General features: G+C 43.2%; 1 protein-coding gene across 2 annotated transcripts in view; it reads right to left on the reverse strand.

The window, feature by feature from the left end:
• LOC139554866 (collagen alpha-1(XXII) chain-like) overlaps positions 1 to 26,447 on the reverse strand; it is a 77,238-nt gene that overhangs the window by 18,625 nt on the left and 32,166 nt on the right. For both annotated transcript variants that reach the window (XM_071368086.1, XM_071368087.1), the window contains exons 7-33: positions 23,875 to 24,150; positions 23,243 to 23,323; positions 22,846 to 22,965; positions 22,617 to 22,661; positions 22,430 to 22,492; positions 21,797 to 21,835; positions 18,049 to 18,102; positions 17,782 to 17,835; positions 17,622 to 17,675; positions 14,788 to 14,841; positions 14,613 to 14,657; positions 12,740 to 12,793; positions 12,563 to 12,616; positions 11,860 to 11,895; positions 11,639 to 11,668; positions 11,290 to 11,343; positions 11,072 to 11,125; positions 6,064 to 6,117; positions 2,854 to 2,907; positions 2,652 to 2,705; positions 2,466 to 2,519; positions 2,128 to 2,181; positions 1,627 to 1,671; positions 1,291 to 1,353; positions 1,111 to 1,164; positions 706 to 747; positions 240 to 272 (exon numbers count right to left, since the gene is read on the reverse strand). In XM_071368086.1, coding sequence (XP_071224187.1) covers positions 240 to 272; positions 706 to 747; positions 1,111 to 1,164; positions 1,291 to 1,353; positions 1,627 to 1,671; positions 2,128 to 2,181; positions 2,466 to 2,519; positions 2,652 to 2,705; positions 2,854 to 2,907; positions 6,064 to 6,117; positions 11,072 to 11,125; positions 11,290 to 11,343; positions 11,639 to 11,668; positions 11,860 to 11,895; positions 12,563 to 12,616; positions 12,740 to 12,793; positions 14,613 to 14,657; positions 14,788 to 14,841; positions 17,622 to 17,675; positions 17,782 to 17,835; positions 18,049 to 18,102; positions 21,797 to 21,835; positions 22,430 to 22,492; positions 22,617 to 22,661; positions 22,846 to 22,965; positions 23,243 to 23,323; positions 23,875 to 24,150 — 1,674 coding nt within the window. The remainder of the gene's footprint in view (positions 1 to 239; positions 273 to 705; positions 748 to 1,110; positions 1,165 to 1,290; positions 1,354 to 1,626; positions 1,672 to 2,127; positions 2,182 to 2,465; positions 2,520 to 2,651; positions 2,706 to 2,853; positions 2,908 to 6,063; positions 6,118 to 11,071; positions 11,126 to 11,289; positions 11,344 to 11,638; positions 11,669 to 11,859; positions 11,896 to 12,562; positions 12,617 to 12,739; positions 12,794 to 14,612; positions 14,658 to 14,787; positions 14,842 to 17,621; positions 17,676 to 17,781; positions 17,836 to 18,048; positions 18,103 to 21,796; positions 21,836 to 22,429; positions 22,493 to 22,616; positions 22,662 to 22,845; positions 22,966 to 23,242; positions 23,324 to 23,874; positions 24,151 to 26,447) is intronic.

Here is a 26,447-nt window from a genome sequence, read left to right on the forward strand (position 1 = left end):
TCAATAACCATCCGCTAGGGGCTACACGTGACCCAATTATATCTAGTAGGCTCACCGCCTTAAACCACACGCTCCGGCTCTGAGGATTGTGGGTTCAATCCCAGTGCTGGGTACTTATTTTTTCTGTTTTAACCCTATCCCAACCCGGAATCAATGCCTAAACTTAACCCTATCTCCCCGGACAAACGTTGAATACTGAAGTGAGACTGTGAGATCTTGTTGGTTTCTACAGTACTTACAGGCTCACCAGGCTCAGGGATAACATTGGCCACCTGAGAGAAAAACAGTGACAAGTTAGCCAACAAGCATCCTCAAATTGCAATGCATTTTTCCAGGAAGTTTTTGTTTGCTTAGTTGTACATGGATCCAAATGTTTTATTGTTTTGATATATGCATGACAAAAAGATGATTCGGTTCACAGACATGTCAATTTCCACTGTTCGAATTTACTCCAATACATCGTGTCCTTCCCTGAGCTATTTTTGCAGTGTATTAATATCAGTGGATGCTGCTGAGGGGAGGACGGCTCATAATAATGGAGCAAATAGAATGGCACCAAACACCTGGAAACCATGTATTTGATACCATTCCATCAATTTCGCTCCAGCCATTAGCATAAGCCCGTCCTCCCCAATTAAGGCGCCACTAACCTCCTGTGGTTGATATGGTCATTTGCACCAATCAACATCCCTTTACTTTACTCACATTTCCTGGTATTCCTGGAGTTCCCTTGGGTCCCGTGTCACCCTGAGGCGAGACACACACACACACAGAGAGTGTGTGAATGTTAATTAACTCATTACAAAACACTAGTCCCCTGGTGGTCCTTAGTGAGACAAAGTGAAGAGGAAGTCTCTGTGACAAACACACTCTCTGATACAAGCAGCAAACATCTTTCATGCAGCTAACATAGCTTTTATGCTAATAACCATGCTTATCCAATTACTCGTCAAACAAAACACACAGTAACAGGAATCTTGTTCATTGTTACTGACTGTCTAGTAATGGTAAAGGTAAGAGACTGTACAGCTTTTAGATGATGTTGTGACATACAGTAGCTAGCTGCTTACATGAGTCTTTGTGAATCAATGTCTCATATCTCTGTCTTACCTTGTCACCTTTGTCACCCTTTGGCCCGAGAGAGCCGCCTTGTCCCCGGTCACCCTAAAAATGAAAACACAAGACACAAACAGGAGCATAGTACACAAGGAGATTTAGATCCAAGCTGTCATTGGGCTGATGCACAATTCAGGAGTGTAGCTTTAATTATGCTCATGAGATCAAACTCACCTGTCCTCCTTTCTCTCCTTTTGGTCCAACAACACCTGGTTGTCCAGTTAAACCAACTTGTCCCTGTAAGACACACACACACACACACACACACACACACACACACACACACACACACACACACACACACACACACACACACACACACACACACACACACACACACACACACACACACACACACACACACACACACACACACACACACACACACACACACACACACACACACACACACACACACACACACAGAGAGAAATATGAAGAGCATGTGAGATGGGGAACTTTTAGTTGAGTATAATGATTTAAGGTCATAGCCAGGTATTAGTAACTCACCCCCTCTCCTCCAGGTCCTCTTGGTCCCGGTGGTCCTTCTTCACCCTATAGCAGGGACACATTCAGTCATCATGAGATCATAAGATTCCTCAGACCACGATTGACATTTCTGTCACACTGTCTGTTAACTACGTCTGCATTCAAGTGGGGGGGGGGGGGTTGTAAGGAGCCATGCGCAATGAAAAATGATTGTCTATAAACGCAGAGGTATATCTCAGATGGTTTCTATCCAACAAATCCAGCTCCTATTTAATGATCATTCCAGCTTAGGTGAACGGGATACTTTAAAAGTCACCTTTATAGACTCCATATAAACTTTAGTCTGTTGCATCACTTTTATGAAGTGCCATTGATATGGCCTGGGTGTCCAGACAGAGGTTGCATCTGAAATGCCACCCTACTCTAATTCCTATGAGGTTCACTACTTTTGACCAGAGCTCTATGGAGTGTTCTATATAGGAAAAGGCGTGCCATTTTGGACAAAGAGTAGTATCACTGTACCTTAGGACCAGGTTTACCAGAGAAGCCATCCAATCCAGACTCTCCTCTAGGCCCCTATGGAGATGAATGAATAACACAGCTTAGTACATTTATGGTATTGTATCAGATATTATCCTAACGAACACATAACGTTGTCACAACGCTGCAAATAGGTTGGTCATGGCATTACCATGTGACAACATTCTGAGAACCTAAACATCTCGGTAAGGATACCATCCTCTATAACTCTGGAATGTTACATGTTATTAGATGTTTCCTTGCTGTTTTGTGATTAATAAAAACCTGAAACATTCAGTTGGTTATGAAACATGAATCACTACTTCTACCAATACACTGACCTTGGCTCCGTCATTTCCTGGAAGTCCGTCCAGCCCATCGTTTCCAGGTAAACCCTTCCAACAATAAATATTGGGATAAGTCTGGGACATGAGTGCTTTGACAACTCAATGTTACTTTAGTGAATCATATTATAACATGTCAAACATGTTACATGTAAATGTGGAAAAAATATACAGTAAACTTACTGCTTTGCCTGACTCTCCTGGTTTCCCTGAAAATCCAATCTCGCCAGGTAGACCCTGAGCAAAGAAAATGGAACATATGACATTTTCTATTATTTCCATTTCCTCTATGTGGGTTACATTTGCTGTGGATGAGCTTTTGGGATGACTGCTGACAGTAAACTGCTGTACAGCCTTCAATGGATTGTTGGTGCACCAAACTCACAGGAGGTCCAGTTTGTCCAGGGTTTCCTTGCCCTCCAGGAGGCCCCTGGGAACCCTATAAAGAGACACAGCATCATCAACCAAAACGGTCATCAACCTCAGTCCAACAGGCAAGACATACAGTACCAGCATCAGCCACTAGAGGGGAGAGTATTGTGATGTACAGTATTGTATTCTAGGTTGGCCTGTTTGGGTTGGCGCCCCCCCCTTGGGTTGTGCCGTGGCGGAGATCTTTGTGGGCTATACTCGGCCTTGTCTCAGGATGGTAAGTTGGTGGTTGAAGATATCCCTCTAGTGGTGTGGGGGCTGTGCTTTGGCAAAGTGGGTGAGGTTATATCCTGCCTGTTTGGCCCTGTCCGGGGGTATCATCGGATGGAGCCACAGTGTCTCCTGACCCCTCCTGTCTCAGCCTCCAGTATTTATGCTGCAGTAGTTTATGTGTCGGGGGGCTAGGGTCAGTCTGTTATATCTGGAGTACTTCTCCTGTCTTATCCGGTGTCCTGTGGGAATTTAAGTATGCTCTCTCTAATTCTCTCTTTCTTTCTCTCTCTCGGAGGACCTGAGCCCTAGGACCATGCCTCAGGACTACCTGGCATGATGACTCCTTGCTGTCCCCAGGCCACCTGGCCGTGCTGCTGCTCCAGTTTCAACTGTTCTGCCTGCGGCTATGGAACCCTGACCTGTTCACCGGACGTGCTACCTGTCCCAGACCTGCTGTTTTCAACTCTCTAGAGACAGCAGGAGCGGTAGAGATACTCTTAATGATCGGCTATGAAAAGCCAACTGACATTTACTCCTGAGGTTCTGACTTGTTGCACCCTCGACAACTACTGTGATTATTATTATTTGACCATGCTGGTCATTTATGAATATTTGAACATCTTGGCCATGTTCTGTTATATTCTCCACCCGGCACAGCCAGAAGAGGACTGGCCACCCCTCATAGCCTGGTTCCTCTCTAGGTTTCTTCCTAGGTTTTGGCCTTTCTAGGGAGTTTTTCCTAGCCACCGTGCTTCTACACCTGCATTGCTTGCTGTTTGGGGTTTTAGGCTGGGGTTCTGTACAGCACTTTGAGATATCAGCTGATGTAAGAGGGCTATATAAATACATTTGATTTGATTTGATTCTGTCAGTTATTCCTGGTAGGTACTGTAGTGGTGTAAAGTAACTAAGTAAAAATACTTTGAAGTACTACTTAAGTAATTTTTGGGGGGTATCTGTACTTTACTATTTATATGTTTGACAACTTTTACTTTTACTTCACTACATTCCTAAAGAAAATAATGTACTTTTTACACCATACGTTTTCCCTGACACTCAAAGGTACTGCTTACATTTCAAATGCTTAGCAGGACAAGACCATTTTCCAATTCACACACTTATCAAGAGAACATCCCTGGTCATCCCTAATGCCTCTGATCTGGTGCTCACTAAACACAAATGCTTTGTCTGTAAATTATGTCTGTGTTAGTGTGCCCCTGGCTATCTGAAGAAAAAAAAAACGGAAAGAGAAAATGTGCCGTTTGGTTTGTTTAATATAAGGAATTTGAAATAATTTATAATTGTACTTTTGATAATTAACTATATTTTAGCAATGACATTTACTTTTGATACTTAAAGTATATTTATCACCAAGTACTTTTAGACTTTTACTCAAGTAGTATTTTACTGTGAGACATTCACTTTTACTTGAGTCATTTTCTGTTAAGGTATCTTTACTTTTACTCAAGTATGACAATTCGGTACTTTTTCCACCCCTGCTGGTAGGGTGGTCACCTTGTCTAAAGAAATTCCAGGCCCTAAGGCGCTAATTATTGCTTTTAAGAGTGATATTGAATATTAATTAATTTATGCAATGTGGATGAGTTCTGAAGAGGCCGAGAATACAGTATTTTCCGTCCAGTGGAAGTGTTTAGTGACGCTAGTACTGAGAGAGAAGTAGTGTCAGGTAGGCAGTCCATGGTGAGTAGTTAACATCCAGAATGAAATGTCATTGAATGAGCCCAAGGTTTAAGAGCTGTGATGATAACTGACACATACTCCATTCATTGTGTCAAAAGAGTTCTTGTGAAAGGTTGGTAATGACTCACATCAACACCATTATCCCAGAAACCCTAGACCCACTCCAATTTGCATACCGCCCAAACAGATCCACAGATGATGCAATCTCTATTGCACTCCACACTGCCCTTTCCCACCTGGACAAAAGGAACACTTATGTGAGAATGCTATTCATTGACTACAGCTCAGTGTTCAACAGCTGCAACATCGAGAGCATCCTGACTGGTTGCATCACTGCCTGGTACGGCAATTGCTCGGCCTCTGACTGCAAGGCACTACAGAGGGTAGTGCGTATGGCCCAGTACATCACTGGTGCTAAGCTGCCTGCCATCCAGGACCTCTACACCAAGCGGTGTCAGAGGAAGGCCCTCAAAATTGTCAAAGACCCCAGCCACCCCAGTCATAGACTGTTCTCTCTACTACCGCATGGCAAGCGGCACCAGAGTGCCAAGTCTAGGACACAAAGGCTTCTCAACAGTTTTTACCCCCAAGCCGTAAGACTCCTGAACAGGTAATCAAATGGCTATTTGCATTGTGCCCCCCCCCCCCCAACCCCTCTTTTACACTGCTGCTACTCTCTGTTTATCATATATGCATAGTCACTTTAACTATACATGCACATACTACCTCAATTGGGCCGACCAACCAGTGCTCCCGCACATTGGCTAACCGGGCTATCTGCATTGTGTCCCGCCACCCACCACCCGCCAACCCCTCTTTTACGCTACTGCTACTCTCTGTTTATCATATATGCATAGTCACTTTAACCATATCTACATGTACATACTACCTCAATCAGCCCGACTAACCGGTGCCTGTATGTAGCCTCGCTACTGTATATCGCCTCGCTACTGTTATTTTTCATTGTCTTTTTACTGTTGTTTTTATTTCTTTACTTACCTATTCTTCACCTAATACCTTTTTTGCACTATTGGCATTTCTCTGTAAAGTCTACACATGTTGTATTCGGCGCACGTGACAAATAAACTTTGATTTGATTATGATGCCGGGAATCATACTGTTACACATAGCCTTCATGTTACAGCGGATGCTTTTGTCATGGAATATATCTGTAAATGATCTGATACTGTAGGACACAATAAAGAGTGCCTGCAATGGATGGCACACAGAAATAAAATGGTATTCTTACAGGTGGTCCGGGTAGCCCGTCAACACCAGGTAATCCACTTTCACCTTTCTTGCCCTGAAAAAGGAAGACACAAAATCAACCATCATACATCCAAAAAAGTAACGTTGGGAGAAAATAAACCTGTGCTGGAAAACATGTTTTTTCACTTAGTAAAATCAACCCTTTAAAACCTCTGCTGCTTTGGCAACTCCTGTACTTGAATCCGACTCTCTCTCATTGTATGCACTGTGATATACTGCCCTCTGCAGGATTCTTTAAGATACTGCGTCATGTTTCACGTGACACAGCCCTACTGCTGCGACTGATAATGTTAACGTAAAGTATGGGCGGGTGGACAATTCTTTGAGGCTTGTCAGGGAAACAGATGACTGATGATGGCTGCGGTGTGGACTATGAAGCGTGTGAGGAGCCAGGGAAGGTCCACTACACGGCTGATCAACCATGTGACTGGTCCTGTCGGCCATGACAGCACCATTATCACAGCAGAAATCCCTCAGTGACTTCACATCCTCAATAAACACACACACACACACACACACACACACACACACACACACACACACACACACACACACACACACACACACACACACACACACACACACACACACACACACACACACCTCAAGCACCGTATGAAAAGTTAAACTTCAGTTAACACTACATCCCAGAAACTACTATATCCCTTGTCATTTAAATTATTCATGGCTCTGGGCCAGCCCCCATCCCACCAAAGTGAAGGTCTCAGCAACAGTAAAAACACACTGAGGTACAGTTAAGTGCTTCAAGCCATGACGGAACAGCCCAAAAGGTCAAAGGGAAAATAGACCAAGCTGTAACTAGCTGTTGTGTTGCTCAGAACAGAACAGAGTAGACTAGGCCAGGGGATCCACTCTGAATACTCCACAGTGAACAGGTTAGACTTAGCGCTCCAGTAGAGGTAGTAAGGAGGACAAAGTAGATCCTAGCAGTTACGAGAGTTTGGTTAGTAACTAAAAGGTTGATGGTTTGACTCCCCAAGCCAAATAGGTGAAAAATTGACCTATGTGTCATTGAGAAAGGCATTTAGCACTAATTACTTCTGTAAGTCTGTAAGGCTGTAAGACTTCCGACTCTGTCAATCACCATATTCTTATAGGCAGACTCAACAGCCTTGGATTCTCTAATGACTGCCCCGCCTGGTTCAATAACTACTTCTCAGATAGAGTTCAGTGTGTAAAATCGGAGGGCCTGTTGTCCGGACCTCTGGCAGTCTCTATGGGGGTGCCACAGGGTTAAACTCTCGGGCCGACTCTTTTCTCTGTATATATCAATGATGTCGCTCTTGCTGCTGGTGATTATCTGATCCACCTCTACGCAGACGACACCATTCTGTATACTTCTGGCCCTTCTTTGGACACTGTGTTAACATACCTCCAAACAAGCTTCAACGCCATAAAACACTCCTTCCGTGGCCTCCAACTGCTCTTAAATGCAAGTAAAACTAAATGAATGCTTTTCAACCGTTCGCTGCCCACACCTGCCCGCCCGACTAGCATCACTACTCCGGACGGTTCTGACTTAGAATATATGGACAACTATAAATACCTAGGTGTCTGGCTAGACTGTAAACTCTCCTTCCAAACTCAAATTAAGCATCTTCAATCCAAAATCAAATCTAGAATCAGCTTCCTATTTTGCAACAAAGCATCCTTCACTCATACTGCCAAACATAGCATCGTTAAACTCACGTATCCTACCGATCCTCGACTTCGGCGATGTCATTTACAAAATAGCCTAAAACACTCTACTCAGCAAATTGGATGCAGTCTATCACAGTGCCATCCGTTTTGTCACCAAAGCCCCATATACTATCCACCACTGCGACCTGTATGCTCTCGTTGGCTGGCCCTCGCTACATATTCATCGCCAAACCCATATTCAAACGCCAAACCCAACATTTTAGTGAATGTTAGGAGAACATTCCAAGGATATTTCATTTAAAACACTTTCTGGAAAAACAGTTTTACAATTTTGGGGGGGATGTTATCATCGTAATGTTAGATAAAACCCTAACTAGAACTTAATAGGAATGTTAGCTAATGTCCTGGGATTGTCCCCAGTTTGCTGGGTAGTCACTGCTATCAGAACAAGGCTTCCTGTCTCCGTTACATCCTGCTGTGGTGTTTTGTAGTGTTCCTGGGGTAGAGCTGTTGACAGGTTTGAAGCGGTGGATCTACTACTCGTAAGTCAATCTGATAATAGTCTGCTATATGACTAGAATGTAAATACAGTAGGGGAATGTGACTGTTGAATGGTTTGAGATATTGAAGGTACAGGAGTATATACAGTGCAGTCGGAAAGTATTCAGACCCCTTGACTTTTTCCACATTTTATAACGTTACAGACTTATTCTAAAATGGATGAAACAATGTTTTATCCATCATCAATCGTGTTGATTGTTTCATCCAATTGTTTCATCCACAATACCCCATAATGGCAAAGCGAAAACAGGTTTTTAGAAATGTTTGCACATTTTTAAAATATATATAAAAAATATCTTATTTACATAAGTAGTCAGACCCTTTGCTATGAGCCTTGAAATTGAGCTCACGTGCATCCTGTTTCTATTGATCATCCTTCAGATGTTTCTTCAACTTGATTGGAGTCCACCTGTGGTAAATTCAATTGGTTGGACATGGTTTGGAAAGGCACACCTGTCTAATTAAGGTCCCATAGTAGACAGTTCATGTCAGAGCAAAAACCAAGCCACGAGGTCAAAAAAATTGTCCGTTAGGGCTCTGAGACAGGATTGTGTCGAGGCACAGATCTGGGGAAGGCTACCAAAAAATTGTCTGCAGCATTGAAGGTCCCCAAGAACACAGTGGCCTCCATCATTCTTAAATGGAAGAAGTTTGGAACCACCAAGACTCTTCCTAGAGCTGGCCACCCAATCGGGGGAGAAGGGCCTTGGTCAGGGAGGTGACCAAGAACATGATGGTCACTCTGACAGAGCTCCCGAGTTCCTCTATGGATATGGGAAAACCTTCCAGAAGGACAACCATCTCTGCAACACTCCACCAATCAGGCCTTTATGGTAGAGTGGCCAGATAGAAGCCGCTCCTCAGTAAAAGGCACATGACAGCCCTCTTGGAGTTTGCCAAAAGGCACCTAAATACTCTCAGAACATGAAAAACAAGATTCTCTGGTCTGATGAAACCAAGATTGAACTCTTTGGCCTGAGTGCTAAGTGTCACGTCTGGAGGAAACCTGGCACCATCCATATGTTGAAGAATGGTGGTGGCAACATCATGTTGTGGGATGTTTTTCAGCCGCATGGACTGGGAGACCACTCAGGATTGAGGCAAAGATGAACGGAGCAAAGTACAAAGAGATCCTTGATGAAAACCTGCTCCAGAGCGCTCAGGACCTCCGACTGGGTCAAAGTTTCACCTTCCAACAGGACAACGACCCTAAGCACACAGCCAAGACAATGCAGGAGTGACTCCGGGACAATTCTCTGAATATCCTTGAGTGGCCCAGCCAGACCCTGGACTTGAACCCAAATTTAGCATCTCTGGAGAGACCTGAAAATAGCTGGGCAGCGAGAGAGGATCAGCGGAGAAGAATGGGAGAAACTTCCCAAATACAGGTGTGCCAAGCTTGTAGCGTCATACCCAAGAAGACTCAGGGCTGTAATCGCTGCCCAAGGTGCTTCAGCAAAGTACTGAGTAAAGGGTCAGAAATACTTATGTAAATGTGATATTTCCGTTTTTTATTTGTAATAAATGTACTAACATTTCTAAAAAACAGTCTTTGCTTTGTCATTATGTTGTATTGTGTGTAAATTGATGAGGGAAAAAAATAATGTAATCAATTTTAGAATATCGTTGTAACTGTCACACCCTGATCTGTTTCACCTGTCTTTGTGGTTGTCTCCACCCCCCTCCAGGTGTCGCCCATCTTCCCCATTATCCCCTGTGTATTTATACCTGTGTTCTCCGTTTGTCTGTTGCCAGTTGGTTTTGTTCTTCAAACCTACCAGCGTTTTTCCACTTGCTCCTGTCTTGTCTATATTAATGCTTTCTGCCCTGAGTCTGCCTGATGTCCGGTACCTTTGCCCCACTACTCTGGAATACCGACCTCTGCCTGCCCTGAACCTGAGCCTGCCTGCCGTCCTGTACCTTTGCCCCACTACTCTGGATTACCAAACTCTGCCTGCCCTGACCCTGAGCCTGCCTGCCGTCTGGTACCTTTGCCTGCGTGTGTTCAAATTAATAAACTGTTGTTACTTCGACATTGTCTGCACCTGGGTCTTACCTTCAAACGTGATAGTAACGTAACAGAATGTGGAAAAAGTCAAGGGGTCTGAATACTTTCCGAATGCACTGTAGGCAGTTTCACGACAACAGGAGGCAAGAGAGTAGCCAGCTGCTCATGAACCCATTAGATATATCCAGAGATATGTGCAAAAATGACCAAATCGACAACGGCCATACACAAAATGATGGTTTAATGTTATCATGGGGATTTGCTTGCCTAGAATAGAATATAACTTTATTTATTGTTAGGATATCAACATGGATGTTATGGTTCTTAAATCTTTTGATACAGTTGACTTCCTTAACTGTCCCTGTAGAAAACAAGGGGAGGAATCCAACAGCAGTCCAACAGCTCATCTCTGTTTCCGTGAGACAGTTGACTTCCTAAACTGTCCCTGTAGAAAACAAAGGGAGGAATCCAACAGCAGTCCAATGGCTTTGTACTGCTGTAATACAGATGACTGTGTACCGTCAACATCCAGTCACTATGACTACAGTGCTTTGGTACCGAGAGAAAAAAAATAAACCTTTGAGTGCCATACAGAAAAAGTTAACTGTGGTTTTGAGAGGTTTGGAAGAAACATACTGTTTGTGCCACTCCTAAACACCTTATGACTAAAGTACCAGTGAAGTCAGATTCAGGCCTACAGTACTACTGTAATCAAAGGCATGTACTGTAAATCCTATAACAAATATTAGACTCTTACCCTTTGGCCAAACTCTCCAGGTTCGCCAGGTAAACCAAGTTGACCAGTTGCACCCTGGGGGGAAAAGCGCTTGTCATTTTTCTACTTCAGCTCTGACTGGTAAGACTACAGAGCTAGTGGGCCTTTTTGCATTTATCTGTTATCTATACAGAGACATGTAATTGGGTCAAATATGAAGGTGGAGTCTACAGAGGAAGTAATAAATCGTGGTTCCTTACAGGGGGTCCTGGGGGACCATCAGGTCCTGGAGGGCCACGAGGTCCTGGCGGTCCCTGGAACACAGAACAGACAGAAAGACATAACAGAGTCAGAGTCCAGGAGAGACAATCGTCACTTAGTAACAATATACTGTACGTCATAGGAACGTTATACTGTCCATGTTACTGTAGCCATTATTGTGTAGTAACTCAACCTCTGTACTTTCTAGTGTACAAACCTTCATGACCTTACTTGACACACTGTATGACTACAGATGGAGACTTGGCAATAGTGTTAAAGATACAGACCCATGCTCAAAATACTGAACAGAAAAATATGAAAATAAAATGACTATATCCATGTACTCACAGCCTCTCCTTTCAAGCCCTCTCTTTGAACCTGACAAAATAAAGGTGTAGTTTAAAGCACTTTTAAACAGGACTAACAAACAGTAATCTACATCAAATTTGAAATTAGTTTTTTTACTATCACTCTATGTTGTTGTATCAGGTTGGCACTTGGCATCCATGCTAGTGGAGTACACAGTACCTGACATTAAACTATACTGCATACTATGTTCAGGAACTCACCATATCCCCAGGCATTCCAGCAGGGCCCGTCTCTCCCTGCAAGACAGTGAAACCACACAGGAAATTAAACACTTTCGAAAAGTTGTCTCTTTAAATCATCTGTGTGGTTTATGGGGTAAGGCCCCTTTATGGGGTGTGTGTGTGTGTGTGTGTGTGTGTGTGTGTGTGTGTGTGTGTGTGTGTGTGTGTGTGTGTGTGTGTGTGTGTGTGTGTGTGTGTGTGTGTGTGTGTGTGTGTGTGTGTGTGTGTGTGTGTGTGTGTGTGTGTGTGTGTGTGTGTGTGTGTGTGTGTGTGTGTGTGTGTGTGTGGTAATTATAGTCAGACAAGAGAAAAGTGTTATCAAGACAGATAGAGAAGTGGGCTGCCTTCGATGGTTAAAAAGAGGGAAAACAGAGGAATGTCTGGAACACAGACAGTAACTTAACAGTTCAGTCTGACTAAGGCTTTTGCAGATAACGTCTCTTTTTTAAAGGTTTACCTGCAATGATTCTGATATTATGTGGTTGTTTTACCTGCTAATGCACTGAGAGTCACTCTGGATAAGAGTGTCGGCTTATCAATCCTAAAATGATGCATAGCACATCACCTCATGTTTGATGTGTTTTCTTGAGTGTTCTTTGAGGAAAGTTTTACTCCAATTCATATGTTGTATTGTTCATGATCATGTGTTGTATTACGGTGTTTAATAGAGAGAAAACCATACCTTTTCCCCTTTCACTCCAGCGGCTCCAGGTGCGCCAATCAGTCCTCCCAAACCCTAGACAGTGATTCGAAACAAACAGCTTTCAGAAATGAGACGTAGACTACCAGCGAAAGGAACTTTCTCTCATGTAAACATCGGTATGCCCCTGCAAAACATTATCAGAAAACGATAACTCACATCTTTCCCTGTGACACCAGGTTTTCCAGGGAATCCGTCAAGACCTTTGTCACCCTGTGAGGATCAAGGAACAGTGTTCAATGGAACACAGAAAGGATCTTCTAGGTCCATAAGAAATTAGATTCAAAAGTAGCCTGCTATGACTAACAATAACCTAGCCACAGCTTCCCAGCTGTACTGCATTCTATCCAAGGCCTTTTTGTTGCAAAAGAACACCAGGGCTCCCGAGTGGCGCAGCGGTCTAAGGCACTGCATCTCTGTGCTAAAGGCGTCACTACAGACCCTGGTTCGATCCCAGGCTGTATCACAGCTGGACGTGATTGGGAGTCCCATAGAGCGGCACACAATTGGCCCAGCGTCGTCCGGGTTATGGGAGGATTTGGCCGGGGTAGGCCGTCATTGTAAAATAAGAATTTGTTCTTAACTGACTTACCTAGTTAAATATATATATTTTTTTTTTAATTGTCAATACCAGCAGGTGCTGAATACATTACACATGTCTCACATGTCTGTCAGGCTTTGTGACTGTTCCATCTGCCAACAACATGGATACCCCTGACCCCCAGCTGACCGCCAGAAGCCTCTCCTAACCACCACTTCCTATTCTGGACCACCACTTCCTGTTCCGAACACCAGTTCCTCAGTCACCTCCAGAGAAGTAAATGCTTCTCCAGATGTCAATTCTCGCCGAAAACAGAATAACTGGCTGACTGATGGCTTTAACATGACAGCTCAGAAGCACAGAAAACATAGCCACCATCATCATCATTGTATTCCTACAGGACCCCACTGTTAAGCTGTCAGAACCTGCTTCATGCTGGTATGTTTTTCAAACCTGCTGCATGGCTTTGGGTCAGGGTTGGTGGGAAAAAGCCATGTGCTAAATATATAGACAGTACTGTACACGGTTTATTATTCTGAACTTTATGTGCTGACAGAGACGTACAGTATGTCAACGACCAACGGATGCGGTACAGGTATACATGGGTTACAAGTGTGTAATGAAGTCCTTATGTACTCTAGGTGTTACCGTTTTCATCTCGGTTGGCAGTTCATTTCACACAACCCACCATGTAAATAATCTTCTACTCTCGCTGTCTAAAACCCCTCTCCTTTAACCCCATTCTATCTCTATGACACTGACCAGCACCTCTAAATCCTATCATCTCACATCATCACCCAACGCCGAGGACAGTCTGTATCTCAAAAGCCTAATAACAATCATAGTCCTCAACGACCCATTTGACATACTGTGTGAAGCCCAGTAGGCCAGGAATCATATAAACTACTCCATTCTGGGTGCTACTTCAGTATAATCATTATAATCATCGGCCACAATCACTCTGAGGGATTGACTAGTGTGTTACATCCTAGTCAATGGCCATCCGCAGCAGTGAAAGTCTATATTTCAGGAACCCTTAAAGGAGGCATTGACACACAGTACTGTGGGCAGCTATCCTTGAATGAGTGTATTAGGATCCGCCCCCTCAAGCCCAGGACAGGAAGTGTGGAGAGTGCATCAGGGAAGCCAGTTCACATCTGTCTGCACCATTACTCCCTTCTGAGATGGAGGTCTATATTCCTTCTCAGAAATGATGGACTTAACCCTTAAATAGGAAAAAATTCTGTCAATTGTTAAACATTTAATTACCTTTATTTAAATTGGTATACCTACATGGAATTGGTATACACACATTTGCACATTCCAGCTAGGTGTGTCTGCTATTTTTAAAGTTAACCAAACCTGGTGGAGCTTTCTATTCTCAACTCTGTACATGCAGTTATATTTGATTTCTTAACCAGTCATGCTTGTGATGACCTATGACACTTGATGATCATTTGAATCAAATATAGGACATGTAATAATACTTACCCTTAAGCCTGCAGATCCTTTATCTCCTTTCAAACCTTTTTCACCCTAACATAGTACAACACAGACATTCAGTAACATCCAAAGACTCTTTTAGAAAACATAGGTTTGTCTGAGACAAAAGCATTAATTTCTTTGGCTTATATATGTGCTATTTTTTACTGTAACTTCTACTCACACCGACACCTTTGGGTCCAGATGAACCAGGAAGTCCTGAGTCTCCTTGAATTCCCTGTAGGAACAAAAGGACCAGACATTATATTGACGGATAACAGACGCAATGTTATTACCCAATCATTTCAAGTTGAGCAGTAATATTGCCCATTCGGTCATATGAGGGGCAAGAGATTAAAATGGGTGAAAAAAGCATTTTGCTGTGTCTAACTTTGAGGAATATGGATTCTGTAGAGGCCAATTAACACCCAGAACAGCAACAACACTGGTTAGCATTGTGACTCTCTTGGGGAACCCTGACCCCTGACCTCTGTTCTGACTGAGCCAAATGTGGGAGACTCAAAGTGCAATGGAAAGCCACCAATGGCCTATGCTAGGCTCCCTGAGGAGCAATGGGTTTAGCTAGGAAGTACAGTAACAGTCAAAGGTTTGGACACACCTACTCATTCAATGGTTTTGTAGAATAATAGTGAAGACATCAGAACTATGAAATAACACATATGGAATCATGTAGTAACCAAAAAAGTGATCATCAAAATATATTTTATATTTGAGATTCTTCAAAGTAAATACCCTTAGCCTTGTTGACAGCTTTGCACACTCTTGGCATTCTCTCAACCAGCTTTGTGAGGTAGTCACCTGGAATGCATTTCAATTAACATGTGTGCCTTGTTAAAAGTTAATTTGTGTAATTTCTTTCCTTCTTAATGCGTTTGAGCCAATCAGTTGTGTTGTACCGAGGTAGGGTTGGTATACAGAACAGCCCTATTTGGTAAAAGACCAAGTCCATATTATTGCCAGAACAGCTCAAATAAGCAAAGCGAAACGACAGTTCATCAATACTTTAAGACATGGTCAGTCAATGCGTAAAATTTCAAGAACATTGAACGTTTCTTCAAGTGGAGTCAAGTGCTATGATGAAACAAGCTCTCATGAGGACCGCCACAGGAAAGGAAGACCCAGAGGTACCTCTGCTGCAGAGAATAAGTTCATTAGAGTTACCATCCTCAGAAATTGCAGCCCAATTAAATGCTTCACGGTTCAAGTAACAGACACATCTCAACATCAACTGTTCAGAGGAGACTGCGTGAATCAGGCCTTTATGGTCGAATTGTTGCAAAGAAGCCACTACTAAAGGACACCAATAATAAGAAGAGACTTGCTTGGGCCAAGAAACACGAGCAATGGACATTAGACCGGTGGAAATCTGTCCTTTGGTCTGATGAATCCAAATTTAAGATTTTTGGTTCCAACCGCCGTGTCTCTGTGAGACGCAGAGTAGGTGAACGGATGATCTCTGCATATGTGGTTCCCACTGTGAAGCATGGAGGAGGAGGAGTGATGGTGTGGGGGTGCTTTGCTGGTGAGACTGTAAGTGATTTATTTAGAATTCAAGGCACAATTAATCAGCATGGCTACCACAGCATTCTGCAGCAATATGCCATCGCATCAGGTTTGCACTTAGTGGGACTATAATTTGTTTTTCAACAGGACAGTGACCCAACATACCTCCAGGCGTGGGGCTATTTGACCAAGAATGAGAGTGATGGAGTGCTGCATCAGATGACCTGACCTCCACAATCACCCAACCTCAACCCAATTGAGATGGTTTGGGAAAAGTTGGACCGCAGAGTGAAGGAAAAGCAACCAACAAGTGCTCAGCATATGTGGGAACTCCTTGAAGACTGTTGGAAAATATTTCCAGGTGAAGCTGGTTGAGAGAATGCCAAGAGTGTGCAATGCTGTCATCAAGGGCTCCTATGTGGCACAGGGTTCTGAGGCACTGCATCTCAGTGCAAGAGGCATCACTACAGTCCCTGGGTCGAATCCAGGCTGTATCACATCCGGCCGTGATTGGGAGTCCAATAGGGCGGTGCAAAATTGGGCCAGGTTTGGTCATTGTAAATAATAATTTGTTCTTAACTAACTTGCCTAGTTAAATAAATGTGCAAATTAAAAAAGGCAAAGGGTGGCTACTTTGAAGAATCTCAAATATATTTTGATTTGTTTAGCACTTTTTTGCTTCCTATATAATTCAATTTGTGTTATTTCATAGTTTTGATGTCTTCTCTATTATTCCACAATGTAGAAAATAGTAAAAATAAAGAAAAACCCTTGATTGAGTAGGTGTGTCCAAACTTTTGACTGGTACTGTAGGTAGTGAGTAAACTCACCACAATACAAAAGTATTAGTATCATCAAGGAATTCACAGTTACAAGGACATGCTATGTTCAGGATTTTGTTTGATATAACTGACTCATTTCCCTGGTGTACAGTCTAAAAAACATTAACTTTCCAAAGTTCTGTCAACAGGGGGCTCTTGTCCCCGCTAGTCTGAGCTGAGATCTTCTTTTTGGCTGGGAGTCTGGGACTGAGTGGTCACACAGCACATTGGCCAAACCTAACCACTCTTTCTCTCCCCCTCATCCCCTCCCTCTCTTTCCTCTCTCTCTTCCCCCACTTTCCCTCTTGCTTTCTCTCGCCCTTCTCTCCCTCCCTCTCCAGCTGCCTCAGACAAGGGAAGTCAGCCAACCAAGTCACAGTAAATCAATAGCAAGCATAGAGGTAATTGTCTATCAAATGTCAAACGCCCACCAAGACACAGAACACAAAGAACAAGGCTGTCTTTGATATCAGAGTAGACAACACCAAATACAACTCTTAACTTTAAACTCTGACTTAACCTGCCACAAATCTAACTTAACCTGCCACAAATCCAAACACAAGACAAGGGTTTGCAAAGAGCAGATTGCATGTAGTCATGAGAGTACATTGGCTATTGTATACTGTCCGAGACCTATATGGAATCAACAAAGAGAACTAGAACGATCACCCACCTTTGGTCCCAGAGGTCCAGGTAATCCCTGATCGCCTGCCAGCCCAGATTCACCCTGTCACAATAAAGCAGAAACATTCAGAAGTTAATCAGAAATGTTTACATCATAATAACAGTCACTTATTGTAGGAAAATCTTATTGTGAGGTGGTTGTCTCATACCCTTTCTCCTTTAGATCCATCTTTCCCAGCAAGACCTGCCGCTCCACTGGTTCCCTGGAAGTGGTTTTAAAACAAAATCATCTAAAAAGTATATTATTGCTGTCTACTGTACGTGTCCAAATGTAGAGTCTGCTTGCAGACAAGCAGCAGAACAGATACTAGCCTCACCATTACTAGCCTGTTCTGTACCTCTCATGACAGACATGTCATGAGAGGTACAGAACAGGGGAAAAGCATCCGTATCACAACTCTTTAGGATCATCTCACCTTCTCCCCATTGGATCCTTTGTCACCGGATGTCCCCTGGCTACCGGGATCCCCCTGTAGCGAGAGGAGAGGAGGTTAGAGTGGCTTGACACCGGTGATGCGTAGGCGTAATAGTGTAACAACAGATGCAGACAGCGACGAGGTGCTGTGAGACAACATGGTCGGGTTCATTTCCTGAACAGGGATTAGTAGATTACTGTTAGAACATGTAGTACACAATAAACACATAAAAACAGACTTCGGGACAAAACAGAGAGTTTTTCACATAAAGAATGCACACACTGTACGTAAACAAGCAAGGGCAAACAGATAGAACAGATTCAACTTTGAGCAATGGCGTTGGGGGCCAAACTATGTTAACAGCGGTCCAGTCCGGTTCTCAAAGCCCTGCGGTGTTCTCCACGCAGAGGTCAGTTCATACACACAGGCAAACTCAACCCCAACCTCAATCTCATTGAAAAAAATTGCTTTTAAAATGTTCTATAGCCTTTCAACATCCTAGTTTTGGTTTGTGCTCTGATGTCGTTCTTTGTGCCAAGGAATCCCTCCAAAGAATTAGAAGAAACCAAAAAAAAACACATGAATGTTTAATTACATAGTGCCAATAAGCCTTCAACCAGCAGAAAGACTTTGCTTCATAAACCAATGTACCCTTTCATTACTCTCAGAGCTTGTACCACTTTGACGCATTCTTCATCAAAAGAGAGAAACATTGCAACAAAACGTCTTCATACAACCGCCTATAATAAAAATACATTATACACAAAATACTTTAAATTGCTTTTGTACAATTGTCTAGTCTAGTCTGTTGAGTATACCAAACATTAGGAACACCTTCCTAATATTGAGGCAACCTCTCCTTTTTGCCCTCAGAACAGCCTCAATTCATTGGGACATGGACTCTACAAGGTGTCGAAAGCGTTCCACAGGGATGCTGGCCTATGTTGACTCCAATGCTTCCCACAGTTGTATCAAGTTAACAAGTTGGTTGGTTGTCCTTTGGGTGGTGGACCATTCTTGATACACATGGGAAACTGTTGAGCGTGAAAAATCCAGCAGCGTTGCAGGTCTTGACACAAACCGGTGTGCCTGGCACCTACTACCATACCCTGTTTAAAGGCACTTACATATTTTGTCTTGCCCATTCCCCCTTTGAATGGCACACATACACAATCCATGTCTCAATTGTCTCAAGGCTTAAACATCATTCTTTAGCATGTCTCCTCCCCAGTGGTGGAAAGTACTTACTGTAAGTACAAATACTTTAATGTACTACTTAAGTAATTTTAGGGGGGTATCTGTACTAAACTACTTATATTTTTGACAACTTTTACTTTTACTTCACTACATTCCTAAAGAAAATAATGTACTTTTTACTCCATACTGTCACGGCCGTCGTAGGGAGGAGACCATGGCACAGCGTGATAAGCATACATTCTTCTTTATTTAAAGAATGAACACTCAACAAAACAACAAAATGAACCGTGAAGCTAATATGGCTAGTGCAGACAGTCAACTAAACATAGAATAAGAACCCACAAATACCCAAGGGAAAATGGCAACCTAAATATGATCCCCAATCAGAGACAACGGTAAACAGCTGCCTCCTCTGATTGGGAACAAATTCAGGCCACCATAGACCTACATATGCCTAGACTTACAAACAACCCTAGACATACCAAAACCCTAGACAATACAAAACAAGCATACCCACCCTCGTCACACCCTGACCTAACCAAAATAATAAAGAAATCATAGATAACTAAGGTCAGGGCGTGACACATGCATTTTTCCTGATATCCAAAAGTAATCGTTACATTTTGATTGCTTAGCAGGACAGGAAAATGGTCCAATTCCCACACTTATAAAGAGAACATCCCTGCTCATTCCTGCTGCCTCTGATCTGGTAGACACACTAAACACAAATGCTTCATCTGTAAATTATGTCTGAGGGTTAGAGTGTGCCCCTGGCTATCCGCAAATTAAAAAAAGAAAATTGTGCCGTCTGGTTTGCTTATAAGAAATTTTACTTTCACTTTTGATTCTTCAGTATATTTAAAACCACATGCTTTTAGACTTTTACTAAATCAGTATTTTACTGGGTGACTTTCACTTTTACTTGAGTCATTTTCTATTAAGGTTACTTTTATTCAAGTGCAACAATTGAGTTCTCAGACATTAGGCGGGTGTTCTTCTCCAACTCGCCCTGGAAATTCCACCACCACGCCATGTCTGCAAATAAATAAATTGCCAGGATTCAGGCATGCATCTTTTTTTAGCTAAGGGCTGCTTGTGTTGTGAGTCGACATGGCTGGAATGTGATTCTATGACGTTGAGACTGTTAACCTGATCTTGGTGTCGGAACCTAATATTTCCAAGTCCTAACACTGTGGATATCAAAGCAGGAAGTTACACTGCCTACATATTGCCTACATGTTGAAATTACAGCACACTCGCTAAAGGTGCAGCTGTCAAAACCATAACATAACTTTAAGTGCATTTCAACCAGAGATGCGAGAAGTGTGGCCTTGCTTTCCAGCCTACACTGTGGCCATCTTAAGTATCCTCCTCAGCACTAGACCTGGGTTCACATAGTATTTCAAATATTTCAAATACTTTGAGCACTTGATTGAGCCCTGCCTGGAGCGTCAGATGGTTTTGGAACTACCCACCAGGCAAGCTCATTTAAGCACAGCAAAAGCATAAAAAAGGACAAAAATCTTATTTGAACCCAGATTTAGTGTGGTCTGGACTGGCTGTATGCTACATGCCTGGCCTGGTCTGGCCTGAGGGGGAAATTATAACCTATAGCTCCCAGCTGGCAATGCCACGTAGGGCCGACCCAGTGTGTGTGTGTGTGTGTGTGTGTGTGTGTGTGTGTGTGTGTGTGTGTGTGTGTGTGTGTGTGTGTGTGTGTGTGTGTGTGTGTGTGTGTGTGTGTGTGTGTGTGTGTGTGTGTGTGTGTGTGTGTGTGTGTGTGTGTGTGTGTGTGTGTGTGTGTGCGAGTGTGTTTAATACATAGTCCATCTGTAAACTACCCACCCAATTTACCTACCTCACCCCCCATACTGCTTTTATTTATTTACTTTTCTGCTCTTTTGCACACCAGTATCTCTTCTTGCACATGATCATCTGATGATTTATCACTCCAGTGTTAATCTGCTAAATTGTAATTATTCGATTTATTGCCTACCTCATGCCTTTTGCACACATTGTATATAGATTCTCTTTTTTTTCTACCATGTTATTGACTTGTTTATTGTTTACTCCATGTGTAACTCTGTGTTGTCTGTTCACACTGCTATGCTTTATCTTGGCCAGGTCGCAGTTGCAAATGAGAACTTGTTCTCAACTAGCCTACCTGGTTAAATAAAGGTGAAATAAAAATAAAATAAAATAACAGACCCAAAGTGTGTGTTTCTAACGGAGCGGGTGGGCGTCTGCGTGGGCTTGTCCTCTGTGCTACACTTCCTCTGCGGCCAACAGTCCTGTAATTCTATTTATGACATGTAGGACCATTTTCCTACTCCTAAAGAATGGTATGGTATTCCTAAAAAATATATAGCTTCTCTACACTGCTACTGCACTTTAGGAGATGTAATTCTGTCTTTGTTAAATGTGTGTGATAGATCCAATGAGACAGACATCTTTGGTTGAAGAGGGTTAGGATATGATGATGCCCATGCACTGTTATTGTTATTATTATTATGACATGTGAGGAGTTTGACTGTCAAAACCATGACCTTACCTTCTCACCTCTGTCTCCCTTGACAGTTATTACTTTGCCCTGCAAATAATCAATCAACATGGATCAATTATTATCGAGGCTGGAGAAAGAAAAGACAGCAGAAAAGATAAAAGAGGTGCATGCCACTTAGGATAACAGAAACTTCTAAGTCTAATATCTATGTAGATGAACACATCATCTAGCAGGAACTTTTTCATCATATCCTTCACACAATACAATAAAAAAACTTAAATATGAGGTAAACAAGCTATGTGCTACTATGACTGTTTACTATGTTTACTATCAAGTGCTTATCCTTAAAATGTGAGGCCCATACAGATCTGCTATCTTAATTCGATATTCTGTTGTCAGAGAATTTTCCAGCTCAGCAGGAAATGCAAATTGTAGCGTATTCAACGTTTAAAAGGGCTTATAAAGTTGGCAATTTCCAATTGATTTGACTTGATTTACCCTAACGAAAATGTTTATCAACCCCTACAAAATTCTCAATTAATTATAAACTACATAACAATTCACATTTCCTATTGCTGCTGGATTATTTTCCTGCTGTGAGAAACAGGGTCAAATGAAGATAGCAGATCTTGTAAATGAGGCATTAGTATGTTTGACATTATCACAGTAAGGTTTTCATACAGTTTCTCCTTTGGCTCCCTTGAGGCCAGTAGGTCCAGCTGCTCCCAGAGCACCAGTATCACCCTGTAAGAGTAGGCATGGGACATTGTGACAGAGCACAACACGGAGCCCAGAGAAATAGATACAGGAATAGGGAATATTGTTGTATCACACATGATAAATGGATTAAAGATGAGCGTTAGATGACCTTTTCACCCTTGGGACCTGCAACGCCAGGTATACCGATCTCTCCCTGTGGGAAGGAACGTTTATTGATCCATTATTTCATCAGCTGGTCACATTGAATATGAGATCTCTTTTGCATATCAGTAAAACATGAATACATAAACAGACCTTTGGAAACCATCAAACAACATTTCCATTGTAAGTATAGAGGAGCCACGGCCTATGATTGAATTTTGACCTATGCATCTTACCCTCTCTCCAGCGGGACAGGAGCAGTTGACCGCCTGGGGTCCTCTCTGCTGCTCCACACCTGCAGGGGTGGGGGTGGGGATCTCTATGGGAGGGGCCTCCGTCACCACCTTCTTGGGGCACTGGAATTAAAAAACTGTGTTATCGTCTGAAGGTGAGCCAGGTAACTGTGCAGGACAGAGAAAAAGAGAAAAAGGAAAGATGTCTCTCAGGAAGCAGTGAAGTATGATAGGCATTCTGTCCAGCAGAGTGGCCCAGGCCCACCACAGTGACAGACGATTGGCTGACTCACTGGAGTGGCTCACCACTGTAAGGTGAGTATGAGAACCATGGCAGACATGCTCCTGGAGTGGCCTACCACAAAGACAGGTGCCCTGTCTGGCTGACTGTCTGACTCACCGGCCCGGTGGGCAGATCACAACAGGTCTCCAGCTCAGCGTGTTTGGAATCACAGTAGATGATCATTCTCTGAAGGTCAAACTGCAGGGACAGAAAGTCACAAAGTTAGCTAAATGTACACTACAGTACAGTAAATGAACACAGAATCACAAGATGGACACTAGTCTAAAAATTCAATATAAACAGTACTTCCTTAAAGATGCACTATGCAGAAATCGCTCCGCCATTTCCTAGTTGCTAAAAATCGAATAGTTCTCCTAATTTGAGTTTATGTGACAAAACAAGCAAGTATAGTGTAGAGAATCATTGTACCATCTAAATTGCTGTGAAATATCTTTCCCATAAACAAAAATATTGTATTTTCAGCTGTTTGACACAAAAACGAAACTTAAGAATGGGTAGCATAGAAATGGGGCACATAGAACAAATCTACTGCAACTTAGACTGCTTTCAATGAGATTGATCTATAGCACAGATTTCGATGTGAATTCGGTTGGGTTGCCCAAAAAGTTACATATTGCACCTTTAATCAACCATGTTGTTCCACCACCTGCTGTAGCATACTTCCAACCCCCTGACCTTCCCACTGCTCTTAACCTCAACCCTAATATTTGTAACCCCCAGCCACTCACATCAATGGGCACGCTGTCGTACAGCCTCTTTCCGATCACAGTCTTCCCGTGGATATCGATGTCCTCCCTGTCCCCGATGGGCAGGGTCTGGATGAATTTACAGTCCAGGTAGAGAGACACCGCCTTGGCCTCGACGCTCAGGGCGATCTTGTGCCAGTTCCTGTCGAACAGGTTGTCCACCTCCTCGTTCTTGAACACAGCTCTCACTGCGTCTTTGGTCAGCCCCACTGCGTTGTATTCCACGGCCTTGTTCTCACCGTCCAGACGGATAGACACCTGGGTAGGAGCGACAGTGGAAGGATCAAGTGAATAAACTTGAATATGTTAATAATGAAAGGATTCTCTTAAACATGTTCTATGCTATCAAATAAAATAAAATGTTATTGGTCACATACCATGATTTAGCATATGTTATTGTGGGTGCAGCAAAGTGCTTGTGTTCCTAGCTGTGCACTAGTATCTAACAATTCACAACAACACACACAAATCTAAAAGTAAAAGAATGGAATTAAGAAATATGCAAATATTAGGATGAGCAGTGGCATTGGAGTGGCATTGAATAAAATACAGTAGAATACAGTGTATACACATGAAATTAGTAAAACAGTATGTAAACATTATTAATGTGACTAGTGTTCCATTATTAAAGTGACCAGTGATTCCATGTCTCCAGTATGTACATTGGGCAGCAGCCTCTAAGGGGCAGGGTTGAGTAACTGGGTGGTAGCCGGCTAGTGATGGCTATTTAATAGTCTGATGGCCTTGAGATAGAAGCTGTTTTTCAGTCGCTCGGTCCCAGCTTTGATGCACCTCATACTGCCTTCGCCTTCTGGATGATAGCAGGGTGAACAGGCAGTGGCTCAGGTGGTTGATGTCTTTATGATCTTTTTGACCTTCCTGTGACATCGGGTGCTGTAGGTGTCCTGGAGAGCAGGCAGTGTGCCCCCGGTAATGCGTTGGGCTGACTCTGGAGGGCCCTGCGGTTGCGGGCGGTGCAATTGCCGTACCAGGTGGTCATACAGCCCGACAGGATGCTCTCAATTATGCATCTGTAAAAGTTTGTGAGGGTCTTAGGGGCCAAGCCGAATTTCTTCAGCCTCTTGAGGTTGAAGATGCACTGTTGTTCCTTCTTCACCACACTGTCTGTGTGGGTGGACCATTTCAGACTTTCAGTGATGTGTACGCCGAGAAACTTGAAGCTCTTCACCTTCTCCACTGCGGTTCAGTCGATGTGGATAGGGGCGTGCTCCTTCTGCTGTCTCCTGAAGTCCACGATCAGCTCCTTCATTTTGTTGACGTTGAGTGAGAGGTTATGTTTCTGGCACCACTCCACCAGAGCCCTCACCTCCTCCCTGTAGGCTGTCTCGTCATTGTTGGTAATCAGGCATACGGTACTACTGTTGTGTTGTCTGCAAACTTGCTTATTGAGTTGGAGGCGTGCATGGCCATGCAGTCATGGGTGAACAGGGAGTACAGGAGGGGGCTGAGCATACACCCTTGTGGGGCCCCTGGGTTGAGGATCAGCGTAGTGGAGGTGTTGTTTCCTACCTTCACCACCTGGGGGCGGCCCGTCAGGAAGTCAAGGACCCAGTTGCACAGGGCGGGGTTCAGACCCAGGGCCCCGAGCTTAATGATGAGCTTGGAGGGTACTTTGGTGTTGAAGGCTGAGCTATAGTCAATGAACAGCATTCTTACATAGCTATTCCTCTTGTCCAGATGTGATAGGGCAGTGTTAGTGTGACAGTGATTGCATCATCTGTGGATCTATTGGGGCGGTATGCTAATAGAAGTGGGTCTAGGGTGTCAGGTAAGGTAGAGATGATATGATCCTTAACTAGCCTCTCAAAGCACTTCAGGATGACAGAAGAGAGTGCTACAGGGAGATAGTCATTTAGTTCAGTTTCCTTTGCTTTCTTGGGTACAGGAGCAATGGTGGACATCTTCAAGCAAGTGGGGACAGCAGATAGTCAAATCAAATCAAATCACATTGTATTTGTCACACACACACCAAAGGTGTAGAGCTTACAGTGAAATGCTTACTTACAAGCCCTTAACCAAAAATGCAGTTTTAAGAAAAAATAAGTGTTAAGAAAGTATTTACTAAAAAAATGAAGTAAAACCATTTTTAATTAAAACCATTTACAATTAAAAAAAGAAAATTGAAGAAAAAAAAGCAACAATAAAATAACAGTAATGAGGCTATATACAGGAGGTACCGGTACAGAGTCAATGTGCGGGGGAACAGGTTAGTCGAGGTATCGATAATAAACAGAGAGTAGCAACAGTGTAAAAATGGGGGGGGTCAATGCAAATAATCAGGGTAGCCATTTGGTTAGCTGTTCAGGAGTCTTTTGGCATGTGGGTAGTTGCTGTTAAGAAGCCTGGAACTAGACTTGGCAATCCGATACCGCTTGCCGTGCGGTAGCAGAGAGAACGGTCTATGACTGGGGTGGCTGGAGTCTTAGACAATGTTTAGGGCCTTCCTCTGACATCGCCTGGTATAGAAGTCCTGGATGGCAGGAAGCTTGGCCCCAGTGATGTACTGGGCCGTACGCACTACCCTCTGTAGTGCC

This window comes from Salvelinus alpinus, chromosome 26 (genome assembly GCF_045679555.1).
Source record: "Salvelinus alpinus chromosome 26, SLU_Salpinus.1, whole genome shotgun sequence".
Classification (NCBI taxonomy): Eukaryota; Metazoa; Chordata; class Actinopteri; order Salmoniformes; family Salmonidae; genus Salvelinus; species Salvelinus alpinus.